Below are 23,784 nucleotides of genomic sequence, written 5' to 3'. Positions count from 1 at the left end.
AACTTTAGACTCATATCCTAAAACTCAATAGGGCATTAAATTATAGATAATATGGTTAAAACAAAAAGTAGATTCCAGATGTGTACACATTGACCATAATTTTAAAGGGTAAGAAAAAAATTGGAATATAACTTTAGAGCTAAGTGTTTAGACAGTTGCTTTAAAATTGAAACAAGTGAGTAATTATTAAAATTCAGGTTAAGATTCTTATGTGAATCACTTCCTAAAACTCAATAGGGCATTAAATTATAGATAATATGGTAAAAAAAAAGAAGAAGGTAGATTCCAGATCTGAAGGTTTACATTGACCATAAATTTAAAGGATAAGAAATAAATTGGAGTATAACTTTAGAGCTAGGTGTTTAGACAGTTGCTTTAAAATTGAACAAAGAGAGTAAGAGCCTGTTTGGATGGGCTTAAAAAAGCTTTTTTATAGCTGAACAACTTATATAAAAAAAAATGTTGGGGTAGTCCAACTTATAACTTATTTTTTTGGGCTTATAAGTCGCTTTATATGTTCATTTTTGATAAACTAAGCCAAGCGCTCAATTAATTTTTTTGATTTATTTTAAGACAAAATGGCTTTTGTTTTGGCCCAAACACTAAAAAAAAAAACAAATTTTTATAGACAACTTATAAGCCAATCCAAATGGGCTCTAATTATTAATATTCAGGTTAAGATTCTTATGTGTATCACTTTATATTATTAGCAGAAAAAATTGATTGTGCACTACACTGAACAACTCTCAAACAAAGGTTAAAATTAAAGAATTTCAAAATTAAAAAAAAAAAAAAGGAAGAAAATATTGGATGGGAAGGTTTATGATTGGAAGGGGCAAAAGAGTGAATGTGGGAAACATCTTTCTTTGTACATAGAGAAAGGCTATCGGGGCAAATAGTGAATGTTGCAGTATTCGGCGAACTAGAATAATGGGGAGACCCAAAGGAGATGGAGCTAGAACCAAGTCTCGTCCCTCTAGCAGCAGGTCTTCTTCATTCTTTTCTCTTTCTTTCTTGGTGTGTTTGGGTGTTTTGTAATACTAATAACAAATATTGGGTATTGCAGTCTTGCTGCTTCTTTACTGCCCCAAGGCTCTACGCCTGTGGGATTCGGAGGCTATATGGGGGCATCCCGTGTTGATTCTACTGAAGATTCTCCCCCTTTCTTGGTACTCCCTATTTACCACTTACTTTCATGCTTTATCTCAATATGACCTGTTCTTTCTTAAATAGAAAAATAACTTGAAACTTGTTTCCCCTCTTAACTGTTGCAGGATTTTGATAGTGAAGTGGCACAACACTTGAAGAGGCTTGCCAGAAAAGACCCTACTACTAAAGTAATTTCCTATGTCAAAGTTTCTTATTCATTGTTACAATGCAAATCTTTTTCTGTTTGGAGACGTGTCAATTAGAAAACAATTAATAGTGCCCAAGTAGCAAGAGGTGGTTAATAGTGTCTCAGTAAGGGCACTCATAGCTATGTGTTTATGGCCCGATACATCCTTTTTCTGCCCCTTATGTCTAGTTTTGGGTGAACCATGTATGTGCTTAAATTCATATTCATTTGTCATCTGATCTCTCTGTTGGACTTGCATGTTGCTTGGCGATGCTTTATTTTTCATGTTTGAGAAAGCTCATTAAAACTCTTCTTTTTCTAACAGCTAAAAGCATTGGCATCACTATCTCAGTTATTCCAACAAAAGACTGCAAAGGAGATAATACCGATAATCCCACAATGGGTATGCTCACTTCTCTTTCCTAGATGGGCATTGCTATATCTTATGTTGCAGATTTGCGATGTATGGATTTCGTTCTAGTTCCCTGCAACCTTTCAGCAACTCATAGGAACAATTTTTACCGTATAGTTACCTTAAAACAGAACGATCAAATGGTGTATTTCAATTTGGAATGATTTAGCATTGAGTCCTTCCAAAATTTTGGAGAATTCATCCTTTTGCAGTGCAGTGCCAATAGTTATATCCCTCCTTTTCCACCCCATATTTATCGGCAGAAGGCTCACCTTATATCTTCATCAGCGCTAATCACTTCTCTTCCTCGGCGCTTCTCCGCAATCTGACCAGCCTCGGAACAGTCCTCAGGATAACATAATTGTTCTAGCCATCATTCACTTCTATCTGTCTTAGTTGACCACGGAGTACAGATGTCTATAACTCCATGATTCGCTGATTGGTTGCTGAAGTTTTAGAAGATATTGTTAGGGTGCAATGAGCCATGCCAAGCGTGCTTGCAAGCCCTTGTCGGCTTGACTCAATTCTGGCTCAGCTTTGCACCATACATTTTTAATCTCGGATGGTCTCAGTTATGAGTCATTTTACTCATCCCAGAACGCTTGTGAGCCTTTTGAGCTTTCCTTATTACTTAAGTTTAATTATGCAATTATGAGATTTTATTTGATCGTATAAAATATTGTCAAATAAAATCTTGATCTAAAAGTTGGTATAAAATATTTTCAAAATATATATAGAGGAAGGAAGACGAAAGAAACCTTTTGCCTTCTGGGTGTCAAATCAACGTCCCTCCAAATTCCCTCTCTCTACTTACTCAAACCTCCCTGCTGCCATCTTTTATTTGCTGGCTGCTTCTAATACTATTTTTTTTTTTTTTTGAAACTGGTAACTTTGTATTCCTCAGCATTAAGATTACAGGGATACGCTGGCCTCCTCCAAAAAGAGAGCTACATGGTGGTAATAATTACAGAAGTCCTACGAAATCCACTACTTGTAATGCATCCTCTATACTATTTTCTTTACACCAAAAACATAAAGAACTAATACAATTCCATTTGATCTTCTGAATGGAATTGGATTTGCCTTAAAAAATTCTGCCATTTCTCTCCTTCCATATGTTCCACCTGTCCACCATATACAAGCTGGAATTGTGTTTTTCTGTTTTTCAACCGGCCTTATGGTTCAATCCTGTTGCTCTTACGTTGTTTCTTTGCTCTCTGTTGCTTGGCTTCTAAACCTCTGTTGTGATGCGTGGCCGTGCTTAACTCGCTTGCCATGCTATTCTATCAGAAACCATTAAGTTTTGAGGTCCAATGGAAAAGCTTTCAGGAGGCTCTGATCTATTTTTCCAATTGTTTAATATTTGCTTGCTTCCTATGAATATGGGTCTTTTTGCGTTAGCCTAGTTTCTACATACGTGAACGCGCGTAGATCTTCAGTTGAACATAATACTTAAATTAAAAATGTTAAGTCAAGTATTTATGCGTTAAATAATGAGAAAATAATACATATGCAGGAAGAAAGAAAGAGTTGTTGCAAGGTAACTGAGGTGAAAAAAGGCGACAATTGTTTAAATGCTGAAAATTAATGTTACTACACGACCATAATACTTGAATTCAAAATAATTGGACATCATCTCAACTGACAAAAATAATGAAGTTACTTAAGTTTGTCTATTATATTATATGTACTTACAGTTTAGCAATTATAAAATGTGATCATATCTTTTTTTTTGAAATTGGTAACTGTAAAATGTGATCATATCTTACCTAAGGCTTCTTTATAGACAATATTCTTGGTGTATATTCCCTCCTTACACTTAGGTAATTGGGTTGCTTCTTCATGACCAAAACTACTCTTGTTGTTGACATTGATATCCCTCTTGAAAGTGCAACATCGTCCCTGTGAAAAAATATATTGCAGAAAATACAGTCCAACATATTGTGGCACTGAATAATTATTTACAGGGAGACTCAAAATTATTATTGTATGCCCAATTTAATTATTCCAACAAATATACAAGCTATTTAAGTTTCCACCTCGAATAAATTATTTTCAACCTTTAACCATTTCAAAAATCTAAGTCGAAATACAATAGGAGGGTATTCTTTTTATAATTGAATATAAGAACGCACGATAAAGGAACTTCAAACAAATAACCGCATCAAAATGTTGGGCATATATGAACTAAACTAATAGAGATATGTTGTGATAGCAAGTTTATGAAAATAAACAGCTAGCTTCTACTTAAGTTATTCGACACCAAATAATAATGTGAGTGTTGTATTTTCCTTCGAAAACTTTTTAGTGGCTTAAACTTATGAATATAATTCAATTAGGAAAAGGAAAGGAGATAAAAGTTATCCAAATGAATATACAATCTGATAAAGTTAATTTGGAATAGTCTTTGTAATTTTAGTTCCAAAAAGAATTAAGATTAAGGTGAATCGTTGCGGTCTAAAAAGAACTAAAATTCTACCCTTTAGCATGCATATTGTCGGCTTGCATTAGGAATATCTGTCCTCACAGTAGATATTCCGACAAACTTAGAACCCCACAACCTAAAATAAAGAAACGCTTCCTATAAAGACTATTTTTCATTCTCACAGTTCTAACCCGAGATACCGTATTGAAGATGGGAAGATCCTTTCCAGAGTCTTAATGATTCCTGATGTAAATAAAAAAAGACAAAAGCTCGAAAATAAAAAATTTCTAACGTTTCCTAGTCTTTTCATAGCATGGGTTTTTTTTTAAAAAAGGGTAAAATAATTGAAACTTTACAAATACACTGTGGACAATGATATCTTTCATCACTTGGTTCAGTTATCTTCAAACTAAACATCTGAAGATTGATCACATATATAATTAAAAAGGAAATAGAAGATTTATTAGTGTAGTATTTTACCAGATGATATTTAAGATATGTCACTCTATCAACTAAAGAAAGACAAAGAAACATCTAAGAAAAAAAGTACACGTGATAATTCAATCGCCAAACCTAGGGGCAAAAAGAAATATCAGTACAGTACGTACCTTAGACACCAATATATGTGTGGTCAAACCAAGAGTTGTAGAGGACAATCTCTCAATTGTATAATCTGTTATTGATTTATCGAACTTCTTGGTTACTTCTAAAACCTTCTCATCAAATTTATAGAGAGGATTATATAATTGAGATGAGGGTGAGAAGAGGCGTGTCCATTTCAGAGAACCAGTTCGGATTCATGTCGGGGCGCTCGACTACAGAAGCCATCCATCTGCGAGGGACGGTGGAGCAAGATAAGGAGAGAGAATAACGACACAACATGGTTTTCATCGACCTAGAAAAGGCTTACGACAAAGTGCCAAGAGAGGTTCTATGGAGATGCTTGGAGGCCGAGGGTGTACCGTGGTGTACATTAGGGCGATCGAGGACATGTATGAGGAGCCAAAACCGGGTTAAGGACAGTGGGAGGAGACTCGGAGCACTTCCCAGTGGAGATGGGGTTGCACCAGGGATCAGCTCTTAGCCCATTTTTATTTGCTCTAGTGATGGATTGTCTGACGCGGCGAATTCAAGGTGAGGTGCCATGGTGTATGTTATTTGCGGATGACATAGTCTTGATCGACGAGACACGCAGCGGAGTGAACGCTAAGCTGGAGGTTTGGAGACAAACTCTGGAGTCTAAAGCGTTCAAGTTGAGTAGGACCAAGACAGAGTACATGGAGTGCAAGTTTAGTGACGTGACACATAAGCCTGGCGTGGAAGTGAGGCTTGGTACCCAGGCCATTCCAAAGAAAAGAAGTTTCAAATATCTTGCGTCTATTATACCAGAAAATGGGGATATTGACGATGATGTCTCACATCGTATTGGCGCAGGGTGGATGAAATGGAGGCTTGCTTCAGGAGTCCTGTGTGATAAGAAGGTGCCACCAAAACTTAAAGGCAGGTTCTACAAAGTGGTTGTGAGACCGACTTTGTTGTACGGGGCAGAGTGTTGGGCAGTCAAGAGCTCTCACGTCCAAAAGATGAAAGTTGTGGAAATGAGAATGTTGCGATGGATGTGTGGGCACACCAGACAAGATAAGATTAGGAATGAAGATATCCGGGATAAGGTTAGAGTAGCATCAGTGGAGGACAAGATGAGGGAAGCGAGGCTGAGATGGTTTGGGCATGTGAGGAGGAGAGGCACAGATGCCCCAGTGCGGAGGTGTGAGAGGTTAGCTATGGATGGTTTCAGAAGAGGTAGGGGTAGGCCGAAAAAGTATTGGGGAGAGGTGCTGCGACAGGACATGGCGCAGGTTCAGCTTACCGAGGACATGACCTTAGATAGGAGGTTTTGGAGGACTCAGATTAGGTAGAAGGCTAGTAGGTATTCGCTGTTTTCGATCTATAGTCCATTGTCCTTTGTTTCTTGCTACTATATGTTGTTTCTTGTACTTCGATTATTTTATTTATCCGTGGTAGCTACGCTCCCTTTTTTCGCATCGCTCTATTTTGACTTATTCGCTTTCTTTAGTTTCATTTGCATTTTGCTTTGAACTGCTTGTGCTTATCTAACCTTTCTCGTTGTGTTTTCTCTTGAGCCGAGGGTCTTTCGGAAACAGCCTCCCTATCTTCCGAGATAGGGGTATGGTCTGCGTACACTTTACCCTCCCCAGACCCCACATTGTGGGATTTCACTGGGTTTGTTGTTGTTGTTGTTGTTGACCTCGGCCTATGGCAAGATTCTAACTGCCGCCGATTGAAGTTTCAAGCACTAAAGCGGAAAGGTTTTCTTTTAATATCCCTCCATCCATGTCCTGTTGAAACTGTCAGCAACCTAGGAAAAAAAGAGAGATCGTATTAGAATACTCTTGATCAATTACAAATACGTTGATGCCTTCATATTGGGACAAAGGTCCCTATTATAGATTCAAAAGTGGTGGAAAGTACTATAAATAGAGTTCAAGAGGATGAACAAATTTTAGTTCTTCTTGATAGATGGTAGTCCTAATTCATTTGAAAGTACATATTTTCTTAGACATGTTTTAGTAGAACAAGAATTGGTTGATTAAGGTATTTCTTTTTAATGAAATTAAACAAATTATTAGCTCGTTCAATTTTTAGGCCTAATGTGTCAGTTTATCCACATCACAGAATCTTAGTTGATATGAAATTCCTAAATATTAAGCAAAATCCTAACATTACTACAATCCTAATTGGCAGTCCAACGATTTAGGGTACCAGTACAAACAAATTAGAATACAAACCAATGTTAATTCGAATTGAAGAGTCATCTTGAAAAAATTCCATCTTGGACAATTATATCCCACTATTATACAAATATTTAAGGGCATAAAAGTCGATCAACATCTCGGGGATATTTTCGTCATTCAACATTTAGCGAAAATTATTCGGGCTTTTAATATATGTAGATGAATGCTTACTGCTACTTTAGTTAATTTAGAAAAGATTGAATTGTTAATGCATGTTTCTTTTATCAGGGTTGTTAAAAGTTTTAGCTTATTTTTGTTAATTGTGTCACACTGTTTCAGAGAGTGTTAGTTTTCTTATACGGTTTTGCGCAATCCTCATCTCAGGAGCTAGCTTCTGAGGTAGAGCTAGAAACCAAGTTCTATATTTTCTTGACATGATATTATAGCCATACGCACCCCTATTCTTGGTTGAGCCCCTTGGCATGTTATCCATGCTCAATGTGTCTAGTTCTGGGCTTGCGGGAGTATTAAGTTCCCTTATCAGTTGAGGTAATCTGTTGTCTCATTTTATGGTTCTGGGCACTTCTCATCTCATAAGCTAGCTTCTAGGTTTAGGCCTAAGGTCCATTTCTCTTAGCACTTCTCTTTCTAGCTTTTTGCTTGACGATCTCTCCAACTCGAGCTCGAGCCATCTATTTAGGTTCATTAGATCTCAAGAATCAAGATCAGCTCTGGCTTTTATGAGGAGTCGAGTCGAGCTAAGCTTGCTAAGAATCGACTTTAGTTAGTTGTATCATGTAGTAGAAAGTAGGCATTGAGGCGTCATCTCTGGGACAAAATATGTTTTGGATTATCAGAAGGTAGCCTTAAACAGAACCTTTGCATCTGCATCACAAGTTTAAAATGGTTTTTGAACTTGATTTACATGTTTTCTGGTTCATATATTTTGTTTTTTCAATTCCTTTGCTTAGCAACAGTCTTGTAACTAACAAGTTTACATCTTAATTATACTTCTTTTCACCTTTCAATTTCTGAAAGTTAACCAAGTGGATGGACAAGTCTAAAACTAAGATAATTAATCATTAAGAAAAATAATTATTATGTTGATTTTTTTTTCTTTGTGAAGGTTTTACATTGTTGAAATAAGAAAGGAATAAATCAAAAGTTCACTTTCTAATGGGAAACAAAACAATGAAGGAAGAGAATTGGAAAAACCAAGAATGAAATGAATGTTTTGGTTTATAAGATACAGCAATCAATTCTAGTGGGTTTAGTTTGCTACATTTTCTTATATTTTGAATAAATTTTCTTATTCCATTCTCTTAGTTAAATTTGGTTTAAGTACTAACAGATGAGATTTTCATTTTTCCGGAAACATGCTTCTCCATAGGTATGTTGTAAACAATTATTCCCCAGGGGGAATCTCTATGAAAAGTACCTAAAATTACATAGAAACAAAAGCTAAGAACCATAATTGATCAGAAGAAATGAAAGGCAAAAAGAAAAGAAGATCACATCTTATTTAAGAAGCATTTGATAATATGGATATCCATATTATCCGTCAGTTAACCAGTTTTTTATCCGTATCAAATGTGGGCGGGTTGGATATTTTATCCGTTTTCACCTAACCCATTTTCAACGCTCATATTTGACACGACAGTCCACTTGCCACCCGTTGGGGAGGACACATTGAGGGTATTGTTTCTTACTGTGTTCAAGGTTTAGAGTGATTTGACAGTTCAAAACAGATCGAAGACCCATAAGGGGGAAGCACTTTGGGATCTCAGGTTTAGGAGAAATCTACAAGATTGGGAGTTGGGGAAGTTTCAAAGGTTGCTAGATTTACTATTCAAGCATAGCGTATTACCCTCTAATAAGGGTTCAGGGAGATGGGCGCTGAGGAGTGATGGCTTATTCACAATTAAATCTTTTACCAATAGTTGGTGAGAGAGGAGACACATTTTTCGCACTTATCGATATGGGTTCCAAGGACGCCTAGGAAGGTGTGTTTCTTGCATGATTGGCAGTGAGGGGAGTGATTCAGACACCTGAGAATTTTAGGAAGAGAATATTACTTATGTTAGTTGGTGCCTTATGCGCAAGTGTTCAGGCGTGGTAGTTGATCATCTTTTGTTGCATTAAAGGTGGCGTCGGGTTTGTGGAGGGTGGTCTTGAATTGTTTTGGACTTTTGGTATACAGTGGTGAACTGGTGATGTCAGGTACTGTTAGAGATGTGTTGCATAGCTGGGCTGGTACACGCAGGGCATGGGAGGTTGCTCCGCTAGCTCTTATATGGGTCGCATGGAGGGAGAGAAATAGGAGAGCGTTTGAGGGGATTGAAAATGATTTTTTACATTTGAGGAATAGCCTTTTGTCTTTGATTGCTTTTTGGTGCACTCTAGTGATTCTTATTCGTATAGATGATTCCGTCTCTGTTGTAGAGAATCATGTTATGATGTAGATTCTCTACCTTTTGGTATACCTTTTGCAGATGAAAGTTTTTCCCGATGTGAATAAGATTATTTACCTTATCCAAAAATATGAAATAAGAATCAGATCAATTAAGTTCAAAAATCATTTTTAATTTCTAATTCAGATGAATACACTCTGAATTTGTAAATGCTCACTCGCATAGTGGTTATCAAAAAACATATGCTCACTTGCATCTAGTGCTGCTATGAAAGAGATAAGAGTCCACGGGAGGTATGTGCATCCATTTGAGTGTTGTATTGCTACATCTACGGAGTATCTTACAAGATTTTTTATGGTTTGGGTGGCAGAATTACTAGTTATCAGTCACTTAAGTGGCCCTTACTCCCCCGTTCTTCCTGTTAGGCATTTGAATACAAGAAGCTGCTACTGGATTACAACAGAGAGGTTCGACGAGCAACTCATGACACCATGACAAACCTTGTTGGTGTTGTTGGGTATGTACTTATCTTATTAACGAGATACAGTTACTTTCTTGCTTCTGCTACACAGACAAAAGTCAATTCTGCTACACAGACAAAAGTCAATCTTCAAACTAGATTAGCTATAATGACTTGTCTACAGTTTCTTAATTTATCCCCATTTTCCTTTATTTTGATGAAACTAGGTTGGTATTGAGCTTCTTGTTAGCTTCTATAGATTAGATTGCACCTGCTGCCACTGATGGTTTTATTAGTTCCGCAACATGTTGACAAACACTTGCACTTTAAAAATTGATCTTCTAAATCATTTATGATTGGGTGGTGCAAATGATACCTATTTTTATAATAGCTCTTTCTTCTCCGTTAGTTGAAACTTGATTCATAATTTGGAAATTTTCTTGTTATTCCAACCTCCAGCATATTTATAGCCTGTTTGGCCAAGCTTCTAAAATCAACTTATTTTGGAAAGTGCTTTTCAAAAAAGTACTTTCGTTGAGAATCAGTTTGCGTTTGGCCAATTAATTTAAAAAGCACTTTTGAGCAGCAACTAATGTTGGCCAAGCTTTTAAAGAGTGCTTCCAACTTCTAAGTGTATTTTCTCAAAAGTGCTTTTGGGGAAAAGCTACTTTTTTAGCTTCTGAAAGACAGCTTCCGCTTCTCCCCAAAAGCACTTATTTTCTCTCAAAAGCTTGGCCAAACACCTCACTTTTTTAAAATAAGCGCTTTTTGGAAAGAATAAGCACTTTTGGCCTCCCAAAAGCTTGGCCAAACAGGCTATTAAACTGCCCCTAGTCAAATCAGTCCATTTAGTTTAAAATGGATAGAGTATCTTTTGTCGCATATCATATATGTAGCTTTCTAACTTCATACCGTCTATAGCTTGCAAAAATTTGGTTGCTTCCCGTCCTTTGCTTTAGGTGATTTTCATGGTCTTTTCCTTTTCGTTTTTTTGCAGAAGAGACGTAGCTCCATATTTGAAGTCTTTAATGGGACCATGGTGGTTTTCCCAATTTGATTCCGTCTATGAAGTTTCCCAAGCTGCAAAAAGATCATTTCAGGTTCATGTGTTTCTCAGAAAGTAACCTAACTGTATATTTACTTAATTGCATGGTTTTCTCACATGCAACAAGAGGATCAAATAAATTTCTTCTAATTGGAAGTATTAGACACCAAACTGAAATTGAAGATCAATGTGCAAGTGTATCAGTACGGTGAAGTGAAATAATATACGCTTTACATGTAACAGTTTCTTCAAAAAAAACCTTGTATTAGTTAGACTGGGTTTATGTTTGATCAGCTCTGCTTTTGCTCATCATGGCATAGAAAACAGATATGTACAGGTACCTACTCTGTTAATATGCACCATCTGAATCTTTTTCTGAATGGATCGGTGTTGTGATCTATACCTTTGGAATCCAACGGCATTTTGTGTAAACTTTGGGATTTATAATCAATGGGCATGATCTGATCAAGGAGATGCTATTAGTTCTCCTATATTCTTTCTGTTTTGTTGATGAGCTTCTTGACTTAGTTGTCTGTTATGATACAACAAAATAGAGCAAAAGTTTCAGCTGTTTTTATCTTCATCTGTGCCTTACTGCCATATGTGTAAATATTAACAGGCTGCTTTTCCTGCACAAGATAAACGACTAGATGTCTTGATTTTATACACATCGGAGATATTTAGGTACATCGAGGAAAATCTGAAGCTTACTCCCCAGAGCATGTCAGATAAGAATGTGGCATCAGATGAACTGGAAGAGATGCACAAGCAGGTAACATCCGTTAACGTTTAGTGGGTGCCTGAATTTTTGCACTATGTATAATAGCATCTCCTTGGTGCTGACAGATGGAGAAAAATTGCTTACTTGTCAAAAGATTTAAACTTCTCGCTGCTTCTCACATTTGATTCTTACAATCGTTTTTTTGTTTTTTGTTTTTCCAATCCACATTGGTCCTGATTCATTTTCTTTGTTTTACTCTTGATTCCAGGTAGTTTCTTCATCATTATTGGCGTTGGCCACCCTCCTAGATATTGTGGTCAGCGCACAATCTGAACGGCCTGTTTTGGAAGCTGAGTCAAAGCATGCTTCTAAAGCCAAGGTCTTAGCTATGTCCTGTGCTGAGAATTTGTTATCTACTCATAAGTTATTTCTGGGATTTCTGAAGTCTCAGAGCTCTGCTATTCGCTCAGCTGCATATTCAGTCATGAGAAGTCTCATAAAGAATATTCCTCATGCTATCAAAGAAACAGACATTATACATCTAGCGGATGCAATACTTGGAGCTTTCCAGGAAATGGATCCCTCATGCCATTCATCAATGTGGGATGTGATCTTACTGTTTTCCAAAAAGTTTCCAGAGAGTTGGAGTATCCTGAAGATTAAAAAATCTGCTTTGAGTAGATTCTGGCATTTTCTTCGCAACGGGTGTTTTGGATCGCAGCAAGTATCATATCCTGCTCTGTTATTATTTTTGGATGTTGTACCTGCACAAGCAGTTGAAGCTCAGAAGTTTCTTCTTGAAGTTTTCCAGAATCTGTGGGCAGGAAGAAGCTTGAGTTATTCGTCACATCTAGACCGTCTTGCACTTTTTAAAGCAATGAAAGAATGTTTTCTATTTAGCCTGAAAAACACTGATAGGTGAAGAGTCCACTGAACTTTTCCCTTTGAACTTCTGTGGTCTGTCAGCTTTGTATCGTTATGTTGAGAATTGTTTCTTTAAGTTTCTGTGCTCAGATATGTGTTTCTTCTTCCAGGTATTCTGACGCAGCAGATTCCTACAGATTTCAGCAGACACTTACAGATCAGATCCTCTTAAAGCTGCTGTGGCATGAATACCTGTTCTCTGTCAGCTCAAAGAACCATTCTATGGATTTTTCTTCGGATAGTATTCAACCTTCTCATCAGGGATCAAGACAGCTTAATGTCAAAATTCCAGAGGGTTATGTGCGGGATCTTGGGAAATGCATTGTTGAAATCCTTTCGGATATCTTTTTGCTGGAGCCTGATTTGCTTTCGCAATTCTGTTCAACATTCCAACAGACCTGCCTTGGTGTATTTCAACAAACAGACAGTTCTGTTGAGAATGCAGAAGGGGTGACTGAGTTCTTGTCAGTAGTGAATCAACAAGCAGTAAGGAAAGGTGAAACTTGGCCTCTGGTTTACTTGGTGGGACCAACATTGTCGAAGTCGTTGCCCATTATTAAAACACTTGTAAGTTATTCCTTGGTAATGTATTCTTTTGTTCGTGTTTTTGTGAGTAGAAAATAATTTGGGCTCTAATCCCATGGCTGCCTCTGCAAAAAAGGGAGAAGGACAGAGAGTGAGATAAAGGGTAATTTGGATATGTTTGACATGCCTGTTTCGATCTAATACTACTTTTCTGTCTCTTCATTTTTAAACTGTGACGAAATTGTCTCCATAAAATTCCAAGAAATTGCTGACCACTTATTTTAGTGAATATTCAAAGCTTAGCCTTCTTTTTAAAACACTAATTTGGGAATTATTGCTTTCAAGGGAAGACTCAAGATTTTTGTAGCTGCATATATTTGGCTTGTTTATGTTTCACTACTCAGTTTCCCGAATAATGTTAGTCCAAACTCAGCTTATTCGCATTTGATTCTTTTGTGGTTTTCACCATGTTCCTGCCTGGTCAGTGAATCTATAGATGCATTTGTGTTTGCTCCTCGGGGTAAACAAAATACTTTCACACCTGACTTGCCAAAAGGTAGCAAGAGGTTGCTCTTCATCCAAAAAGGTAGCAAGAGGTTGCTTTAATGGTTCTTTGACCAATATCTTTCAGTTTCTCATATGAGTTGTTGTATTATCTAGGATTCCCTTCTTTAGCAAAAAAAGATTCTAGGATTCCTGCAGTGAGAATTACTGTTGCTGCTGTTTCTAGTTTATCAAATGGTTTCAGTTTCACTTTCATTCTCTCATATGGGTTTTCAATTCTAGGATTCCCCTAATGCAGTGAGATTTATGGTGGCTGCTGTCTCTATATTTGGTCCGCGGAAGATAATTCAAGAGATCTTTTGCATTCAACCCGAAGCAAGAGAATTTTTGCATGTCTTCAAGGAAACCTTTGTCCCACGGTGCTTGCAGGCTAACGGTCCCTCTACTAGCATGCGGCTAGATCTCTTGATTTCGTTACTTGATGATGAATGCTTAGCAGAACAGTGGGCTAGCATCATTATGCATGCAACAAATTCGGAAGAACTGAAATATGCGGATGGGATTGTGGACTCTGATTGCCTTTCTCTATTGGCTATGCTCATTGAAAAAGCAAAAATGAGAGCTAGCAATAGAAGTACTTTGCAAGTTCCCTATGCAGCCTATTGGCATCATCATCTTTTGGATTTTGCTGCCATTTCTGTTGTTCGAGCTTTTCCACCTTTTGGAACTTCCAATGTTTCATATATGCGGTATGTGAAAAATACCTGAAATATTTTCTTCACACACGTCTTACTTAACTCCTCCATTTTACTAGATAGTGTACATTCTCTAGCATTAAATTGGTTGCATTTTCCCATTTGCTTAACTTTGATACCTAATTAAATTATGTTGTGGATGCCATTTCCATCACCGTTATATTATAAAAATCATTTGAACTATTATTGGGACTAGGAGTTTTTATCTTTTGCCTTCAATTCTTGGTAATTGTCTCCTATCTTAAAATTGTATAATAAACATCTCAATGGGAAGGGGGAAAATATAATACGACAAGTAAAAACTTCAGTTAACTATTGACATCAGAATTTTCTAAGCTAAATTTCATGCTACACATCAAATCTGTGGGCCCTCCTTGATAAGAAAATAAACTTGGGCCTAACTCAACCGTAGAAGGTAACTCTTAAATTTAGCATTGACCAAATAATATAAGGATTTACAACCCATTCCCTTAGTCAATGTGTGCCTAACTCAAGCCTAAAAGATAGCTCATGAAGTGAGCATTGACCAAAATAGTACAAGGATTTACAACCCATTCCCTTAGTCAACGTGTGACACTCTTAACACCCTCTGCATGAGGGGTATGCATAATATGCATAATTTGGTATGGTGTATGGATTTGGTTTAAGTTCTTAAAAAATCGGTATTTGGTATGGCATACGGTATTTGGTTTTTCTTAAAAAATTCGGTATTCGATATGGATACTGTTGAAGAGTGAAAAAGTCCTACATCGGTGGTTAATGAGATGGATGGTTTCCTTATATGGACTTGAGCACTTCTCCCCTCATAAACTAGCTTTTGGGGTTGAGTTAGACCTAAGATCCATTTCTTAACATGGTATCAGAGCTAGAGCGGGGGAGTGTTAAGAGTCCCACATAGGATATGCGATGGATAATTGGTCTCCTTATATGGACTTGGACAATCCTCACTCTATGAGCTAGTTTTTGGGGTTGAGTTAGGCCCAAGATTCATTTCTTTATAGATACCATACCAAAAAACATGCTACTTATACAATACACATGTTTTAGATTATAACATAGATGTAAAAGAAATAAATTTTTTTACTTTATTCTTAGGTTCTTTTTACCTTTCCCACTTTTTTTCTGTTACCTGCTTTCCGTTTACCAGAAATAAATAATGTCGTTCTCATGTCATTGCTTGATGAATCCCAGATGGAATATTGTGACAATGAGAAATTAAATTAAAATTTGAATTATCTTTTTTCTTCTTCCGCAATGTAAGAATACCACTTCAACTGTAAATTTTGTTTTGCATTGCTTTTCAATTTCTATATTTATTCCAGAACATGATCAGGTAGACCTTTCCTCTAACGCACTCCCTAGAAAAATGAAAGTTCCAAAAGACTCTTTAATTTAGTGTTTTGTCCAAGATTTATTTCTTAAAGACAAAAGAAAGTACAATTCTCTATCCAAGCCGAACAAACTGAAGTTACCGAACAACAACAACAACAACAACAACAACAAACCCAGTGTAATCCCACAAGTGGGGTCTGGGGAGGGCGGCGTGTACGCAGATCTTGCCCCTATCTTGGGAGGTAGAGGGGTTGTTTCCGATAGACCGTTGGCTCAAAGAAAAGTAAACAAAAGCAATTCGGAAAAAGAAATATAAAAGTAAAGAAACAATAGATAATAACAAAAATGGCTTCAGCACTGCCCTAGTGCTATCAATACCAATGTTACCAACGTAAAAAAAAAAAATAGATAATAACAAAAATCAGTCTGAAAAAAGGAATAATAACATAACTGCCACAAAATCATACAATAGTCGAAGTACACGAAACACTAGAGAATAACATAAATCAAAGGACAAGAAACTACAATAGTAATTCTACGGCAACACTCAACTACCTACTAGCCTTCTACACTAATCCGTGTCCTTCATAACCTCCTATCTATGTCATGTCCTCGGTGGGCTTGATCTGCGCCATGTCATGTCTAATCACCTCTCCCCAATACTTCTTTGGCGTACCTCTACCTCCCATGAAACCATCCATGGCCAACCTCTCACACTTCCGCACCGGGCCATCCGTGCATCTCCTCTTCACATGCCCAAACCATCTCAGCCTCGCTTCCCTCATCTTGTCCTCCATTGAGGCCACTCCCACCTTGTCTCGAATATCTTCATTCCTAATCCTATCTCTCCTCGTATGCCCACACATCCATCGCAACATCCTCCTCTCCGCCACCTTCATCTTCTGGACGTGAGAATTCTTGACCGCCAATATTCTGCCCCATACAACATAGTTGGTCTAACCACCACTCTGTAGCACCTTCGTATCACACAAGACTCCGTGAAGTTACCGAGCGGAAAGGATAAAAAATCATCATACCTAATTTAGTAACGTATGGTATTGGCATAGCATTTCAAGAAACCGGATACACGAGCCGAAATGTCTAAAGCTGTATCATACCGACCGGCGAACACCCCTATTGTACATGCTAGAATTGGATGTCTGGAGCATGATTAAAAGAACATGGGCCGCAACATCGGATATATTGAGGATGGGATGAGTCTGGCGTTGATAACGAGGGTTAACTAAACCACAAAAGTTAACTCATTAGGTGAGGATTGTCCACTAACATATAAGGAGACAACATGCCATTTCCCCAGCCAATATGGGACACAGTTTATTCGCTAGGATGATAAACCGGTCATCTTCTGTATCTCGGCACCTGTGGTTATAGACTGTCTGTTTATTTCCCATCTCTTTATCAAGGCTTCAGTGGTACGGAGGTGTTGTTTCATTTGCTTAAGACTACAGTTAATAGCACTAAACACTCACAGACCCTATTTTTTTGTTATTGTTGTTTTATTTTGAGTTACTTTGTTGTTCTGTTTGCAGTGCTGTTCTGGGTGGCATAGCAAGAGATGATGAAACAAACTTTCTGTCCCAAAGTACACTAGTACTAGTATTAGGGGAGGTTCTTAAGAAGTTGACAATTTTCATGATGGATTCTCCCTTCATATGGGTCAAGGACATGTGTTCAATGACACTTATCAGAGACAATAACACTGAACTGGGATTTGAACCTTCTATGGATGTGAATGAGATGGTCAATTTTGCTTTACAAGTGCTTGATGGTGGCTTTTCTGCATTGAAATGTTTGCATCATGAAGTTGAGCTACTTTCGGGAATCTTAGCTGCATTGTTTGTAATTAACTGGGAATGCAACATGGCTACTGTCTTCAATGATGAACTTGGTGAAGAATCCAGAGAAAAAATAAAGATAAGGTTGGCCTCTTGTGAGCTAGTGCATGCTCTCCATCGCAAAATTTGCAATCAGTTCCTATTTAGTATCAACATAGATAGTCGAAAGATCCTAGAAAGCATCTTGGTCCAGACTGTAAGGAGTGCTGTGCTTAAGGATGAAAATTTGGATGCTGTGGAAGTTACATCTTTATGTTGTCACTGGGTCCTTGAACTTCTTGAATGTCTCTGTCAAGATCAGTTTGAGAAGCAAAAGCTGTTAGACAGATTCCTAAGCCAGGATGATTCATGGCCTGCTTGGGTTGCACCAGATATGGAAGACAGGAAAGGAACAGCTTTGGTGAAAACTGAGAGTGCTCCAATTGATGTGAGTGCCCTTCCCATTTAAGTAATTTATATTGAGCAGTTTTTGGATGCTCTTGTGCACCTACTTCTCAATTCACTGCTATGTTCTTGTTGGAAAAGAGGGAGTTACAGTGAGGTTTTATAACTGGTACATATTCTTGTTTTCTTCCTGGAGGAAGTATACCCATCTTGTTCACTTACTCGTTCAACTATTTAGTTTTGTAACATTTTGTAGCATCATTTTGGCATTTCGAAGGTGACTTACATCATATTATGCATTCAAATTCGATTTATATTATAAGATTCTCAGAGTTGTGTATTTCATCCTTTGCAGAACCCAAGAGTCACCAGGTTTGTTGCTCTGATAGACAGACTTATACCCAAGATAGGTTTTGATATAATCGTCGCAGGTGCTGTTTCTAATGTGTCTCCATCTTCAACTGAGGATCCTAGTAATCAACCTACCACAACTCCTCAATGTCATTATTCCCGTGCCTGGCTGGCAGCTGAAATCTTATGCACTTGGAAATGGAATGGTGGCAATGCCTTGTGCTCCTTCTTACCTTATTTTTGTGAATATTTGAATAGTGAGTGTTATACGCCCGAGGATGAGTTGCTAGATTCTATTGTCACCATTTTGCTCGATGGTGCACTTGTTCACGGGGGAGTTGCAGAATTGAGTCTTTCAAACTTATCTCCTGTTACAAACATGGAGAGTATTGGAGAACCCTTCCTGAGAGCTGTTGTATCGTTACTGTCTAGACTTTTCGTGGATGATGTATGGGGAAAGGAAAAGGCAGTATTTCTTTTTAATCTGCTTCTGAATAAACTCCATATTGGTGAAACAATAAATATAAACTGTTTAAGGATACTTCCTTCAGTTATGGACGTAATCATTAGGCCGTTGAGTGTTCCATTTGACAGAGAGAGTGCAAGCATGCAGTCTGCTTCTTCTGAATGTTGTGAAGTGCAAGAGGCTATCATGGACTGGCTCCAGCGAACACAGTCTTTTCCACCCTTAAATGCATGGCAAACGGGAGAAGGTAAAATAGTGCTGTCTACAATGTGTCAATTTTCTAAAGGATAAGCTGTTATAACTGCAATTTTATTTCTGCGCTGAGAACTAGGCTCCTGATATAGAAAACATAAGAAGTAATCAAATTAGTGTCTTGGTTCGTGGCAGAGATGTATGTCATGCTTCCGGGGGGTGTTTCTATTTTTATGGCCTTTGCTTTATCCTTGTTGTGGGATGTAGTGTAATTACTGTGTTGGCTTATGCATCTAATATCTGATGTCTTTTCCAATTCATTAGACTTAAAGCTTATGTCACAAAAATCTGCAATTTATCCGTCTTAGGTGTAATGGAATTTGGTATTTTCAGAAATGGCAGATTGGTTTTACCTTGTTATATCCTGCTATCCTGTACGACCAATTGAAGGAGGGAAAGGGTTAAGACCAGAAAGATATGTCAGCTCTACTGAGAGAATGCTACTGTTAGAATTATTTCAGAAGCAGAGAAAGAGTTCTGCATTATCTGTGATAAACAAGCTGCCGGTTGTGCAGATTTTGTTATCAAAAGTAATTCTGGTTGCAGTTGCTTATTGCTGGGAAGAATTTAGTGAGGATGACTGGGAGTTCGTTCTATACCGTTTTAGGTGGTGGATTGAACGAGCAGTCGTTGTGATGGAGGAAGTTGCCGAGAATGTGAATGATGTTATTACAAATGCTTCTGGTTGTGAACATTTAGAAGTTATGCTGAAAAGGGTCAACGATACCGTTTCAGTGGAGGACTCTACTCTAATAAAACTCGCAAGCAATGCTCTAATTGGATTTTCTTTGTTTTGCAACATAAGTGGTTTTGAAGCAAAAGACCCTGCTCCTGATGTTTCTAATCGCTTGAAAGGTGACAGATGGGACATGGTCAAAGACCGAATTATAGAAGGTGTTCTTCGGCTGTTCTTTTCTACTGCCGCTACCCAGGCTTCGGCAAGTTCTTATGGTGGTGAAGCTTCTTCAATTGTAGCATCATCTATCCTTGATCATTCTGAGTTCTGGGACTTAGTGGCATCACTTGTTGTCGAGTCCTCTTCAATTGCAAGAGACAAGGCGGTAAAATCAGTTGAAATCTGGGGCCTAAGTAAAGGGCCAGTTAGCTCTTTATATGCAATGCTGTTTTCTGCCGAGACACTTCCTTCCCTAAGGTGTGCTTCTTATGTTATTCTTTCAACTGAACCTGTATCTCAGTTGGCTTTGTACACTGTCGAAAAGACAAGTTCCTCTGGTGGAGATGCTGACGGTTCTACTGAAGAAAGTCTTCATCTTAGGGCAGAAGTGTCTCCCATGCTGGAAAAACTACCATATGAAGCTCTTCAAATGGACTTACTTGCATTTGAACGGGTTAGCTTTTTGTTCCACCCCCCCCCCCCCCCCCTCTCTCTCTTTGTTTTGTTTGCTTCTTCTTCAAAGCTAATGGAGAAACTGCTTTTGTTTGCTAAATATCTTTAAATTTTTCAGATAAAGGTCTTTCTAGCTTGGTCTTTGTTACTTTCACATGTGGTGTCACTACCATCATCATCACCCCTGAGGGAGAGAATGGTTCAATACATTCAAGAATTTGCTACTTCAACAGTGTTAGATTGCCTTTTCCAGCATATCCCTTTGGAATTTTGTGTACCATCAAGGTTGAAAAAGAAGGATTCAGAACTTCCAGCTTCAGTTTCAGAAGCAGCGATATCTGCAACTCGTGCCATTGCTTCTAGTTCTGTGTTATTTTGCTTGGAATCGCTTTGGCCTGTTGGACCAGAAAAAGTTGCTTCACTTGCTGGTGCAATTTTTGGCCTCATGCTCTGTATTCTTCCTGCTTATGTTCGTGGGTGGTTTAGTGATATACGTGACCGTTCTACTTCATCTGCCATTGAATTTTTCACCAGAGCATATTGTAGCCCACCTCTGATTATGAATGAACTCTCTCAGGTATGAATGATGTCCTTACGCACTTGAGATACTGGAACATTTATTGAAATGAACTTGTCTGTTTTACCCATCTGGTTTCTAGTGATCAAATTGACAAAAGATTTAAGATGATTTTGAATAGTTTGTAGAGCAAAAATGAGACAGAGTTGCATAACTTTATACCAAGGTTAGCACGGTTAATGATATCAGTCCAAGTGTTAATTACACGACCGTATTTTGTAAATACGTAATTATCTTGAATATATTAACCATTTCTTTCTTTTCCGATTGCCTGGAAGGGACAAAAGAAAGATTACCTTCTTGATCAATAAGAACTGCAGCATTGTCATCATATCGTATTATTATCACATTGTCACGTTTTGTTCCATTGCTACCATTATTATGATAATACATATTTAAAATAAAGGGAGTTCCAGGTGTTCTCCTGAAAATATGAATCATTTTATTTTGAAAGCGGTAGGGTCATATATACTCTTACTTATGAGAGCATTAAACGCCTCACTGACCTTCATTCAAATGCAGATTAAAAAAGCCAATTTTGCGGATGATAATTTCTCTGTTACCGTGAGCAAATCTGCTTGTGAAGTGGTGGCTACCTACACAAAAGATGAAACAGGAATGGACCTAGTAATTCGTCTTCCGGCATCTTACCCACTGCGGCCTGTGGATGTAGATTGTACCAAGAGCCTTGGCATCAGTGAGGTTAAGCAGAGAAAGTGGTTAATGTCAATGATGTCATTTCTTCGTAATCAGGTGTCCCACTGACTTGTGATCTCTGCACTGCATCATTCTCCCATCCCACCCTACTGATAATTTCCTCTGTGTCTGTGCTCACTACGTTAAATTTATTGCCTTAATGTAACTGTTACATTTAATATTCTACTCTTTGATCATGCATATGTTTCTTTCTTTTTCAATTTAAAATGTCACCCTTCACTTTTAATACCAAGGTTCCATGTACTGATTTTTTAAGTATTGGTATTTACCATCTTTGATGTCAATTAACTGCTTAGTGGCTAAGCTGTGTTTCTTAGAGTGCTTTGGAAGTGAGGTTGATGATCTATTTTCCTACAATGCAGAATGGTGCCTTAGCTGAAGCAATTTGCATATGGAAGAGCAATTTTGATAAGGAATTTGAAGGTGTCGAGGAGTGCCCCATATGTTACAGTGTCATTCACACTTCAAATCATAGCCTTCCACGGCTAGCTTGCAAAACCTGCAAACATAAGTTCCATTCAGCCTGCCTCTATAAATGGTTCTCTACTTCTCACAAGTCAACTTGTCCATTGTGTCAATCTCCTTTTTGATTTGTTGTCCAAAGCCCAGCCCACAACAACCCCCCCCCCCCCCCTCTTCCTGATTTCATTGTCTTTCACTTATTCTGAGGTTGGCGTGGGGTTGACATACTCTTCCTGCAGCTAATTGTAAGTGCTCTCTCTCTCTCTCTCTCTCCCTCTTTTGTTTATTTTCTTTCTCGGGCTGATTTTTTCATATCAAAGACCTTGCAGTTTGCTGTTCAAAAAAAAAAAAAAAAATCTGTTCAAAAAAAGACCTTGCAGTTTGTTTACTGTTGTTACCTGCGGTATCTCAAGTGATAATAACATCTAGTAATGCAGCTGTTTTTAGTTTTTATATAATTAAGATGATATTCTGCTTGTGTGGTCAGGAAACCTTGGTTTCTTTTATCACGTTCGAGTGAGCAGCTTCAAGATACAAATGAGCTAAGATGGTAAAGATGTCTTTCTAGACCGACTGCTCCCATTATTCAAAATTCTAAGCCCCCCTTAGGCGACATTTGTTTCCAGAAAGTGTTTGAAGTTTCTTTTTCAATTATTTCGATTTTTTTTCACAAGATTTTCATCCCTTGCAGGGGAGGGCAAGTAACATGGCTCTCTGGGGGTTGGGGGTTCCTCTAGTATGAATTTTAAGCTTAATTGACATCTTTCTCCCGTTTCATGCAGTTGAATATGGCTATTTGCACTTGTGAAGCGGGTACTAAGATTATCAGAATTCTAGGTGAAAACCTGTGGACAGGCAGGCACGTAGTTATCTCCAATGGTATCTGCTTATTGCTACTGTAATGGCTGTTTTGGATCAGTGCTTGCATAGAGTTAGGTTGAAAAACAAAAATGTAAAGATATTCCCTTGGTCTTGGATCTCCCATTTAAATTTATGCACAAAGACCGGGGAGAGAGAGAGGAGGGAGGGAGATAGAGGTGTAATATAGTTACTTTTCCTTGAGCAACAGCGAAGGAAAGTGGTCAGATGCCCCATCTTTTTGGTTACATTTTGTCTTGTGCCATTTTTGCTACTTCTCCCTGGATGTCGATATTGTTTACTGTTCATTTGCAAATAAGTGTGTTTTTTATGGCCGTGCGGGTTTCTTGAATCTTTTTTTTTTTTCTTTTCCTTTATGAGGTTTTGACTTTTGAGGAGGTTTAAATTCGAACTGAAGTGGCTGTTTCTAGGGGTGTCAGAAAACCCTACACAATACCTAACTCTTATACTACCTAACTCTTATACTACAGCCAAACATGGCGGCGCCAGCCGGCAGCCAACCTCCAACGGGGGTTGGCTTGCCTATCAACACTACTATCATCCCATCTACCAATAACACTAATCCTACACCAATGAATTATGCTTTTGCCTTACATAATGCACCTTCACAACAAGCCCCGAACCCTATTGAACCAAAGACTCATTTTCTTGCATGGTGAGCCAACAAATACTTGGATCGGAAGAGGAGTTTGAAGAATTACCAAGTTAATAAAACCTACACCTGTTATTGTAGCAAATTTAATGGCAGGCCACAATAAGGACACATTAAACCAACCCAAATCAAAGGGAAAATGTACTATGGGTACGGGGAACGTAATTTTGCTTAGGGTTTTCAGAGAGGGCTAAATAATGTGAAACCTTTAGAACTAAAGGTCGGGTTTTTTCCCAA

At 38.0% G+C, this 23,784-nt stretch overlaps 1 protein-coding gene across 5 annotated transcripts; it reads left to right on the top strand.

The window, feature by feature from the left end:
• Positions 1-722: 722 nt before the first annotated feature.
• LOC132046151 (E3 ubiquitin-protein ligase listerin) lies at positions 723-23,209 on the top strand. Of its 5 annotated transcripts, none has more exons than XM_059436706.1 (18): positions 723-986; positions 1,067-1,169; positions 1,275-1,337; positions 1,662-1,739; positions 9,763-9,854; positions 10,795-10,897; positions 11,462-11,614; positions 11,832-12,481; positions 12,598-13,054; positions 13,799-14,265; positions 17,154-17,886; positions 18,199-18,907; positions 19,246-20,261; positions 20,379-20,837; positions 21,360-21,590; positions 21,917-22,261; positions 22,504-22,566; positions 22,799-23,209. In XM_059436706.1, the coding sequence occupies exons 1-16, from the start codon at positions 931-933 to the stop codon at positions 22,142-22,144; spliced, it is 5,598 nt and encodes a 1,865-aa protein (XP_059292689.1). In that variant the 5' UTR covers positions 723-930; the 3' UTR covers positions 22,145-22,261; positions 22,504-22,566; positions 22,799-23,209. The 5 variants fall into 5 exon arrangements, with proteins under 5 accessions (XP_059292689.1, XP_059292691.1, XP_059292690.1 ...); XM_059436708.1 differs by lacking the exon at positions 22,799-23,209 and adding an exon at positions 22,337-22,419 and having other exon boundaries at positions 724-986; positions 22,504-22,521; XM_059436707.1 differs by lacking the exon at positions 22,504-22,566 and having other exon boundaries at positions 724-986.
• The last annotated feature ends 575 nt before the right edge of the window (positions 23,210-23,784 follow it).

The sequence above is a fragment of the Lycium ferocissimum genome, unplaced genomic scaffold (genome assembly GCF_029784015.1).
Source record: "Lycium ferocissimum isolate CSIRO_LF1 unplaced genomic scaffold, AGI_CSIRO_Lferr_CH_V1 ctg9684, whole genome shotgun sequence".
Taxonomy (NCBI): Eukaryota; Viridiplantae; Streptophyta; class Magnoliopsida; order Solanales; family Solanaceae; genus Lycium; species Lycium ferocissimum.
This window is presented reverse-complemented; position numbering and strand designations above follow the sequence as displayed.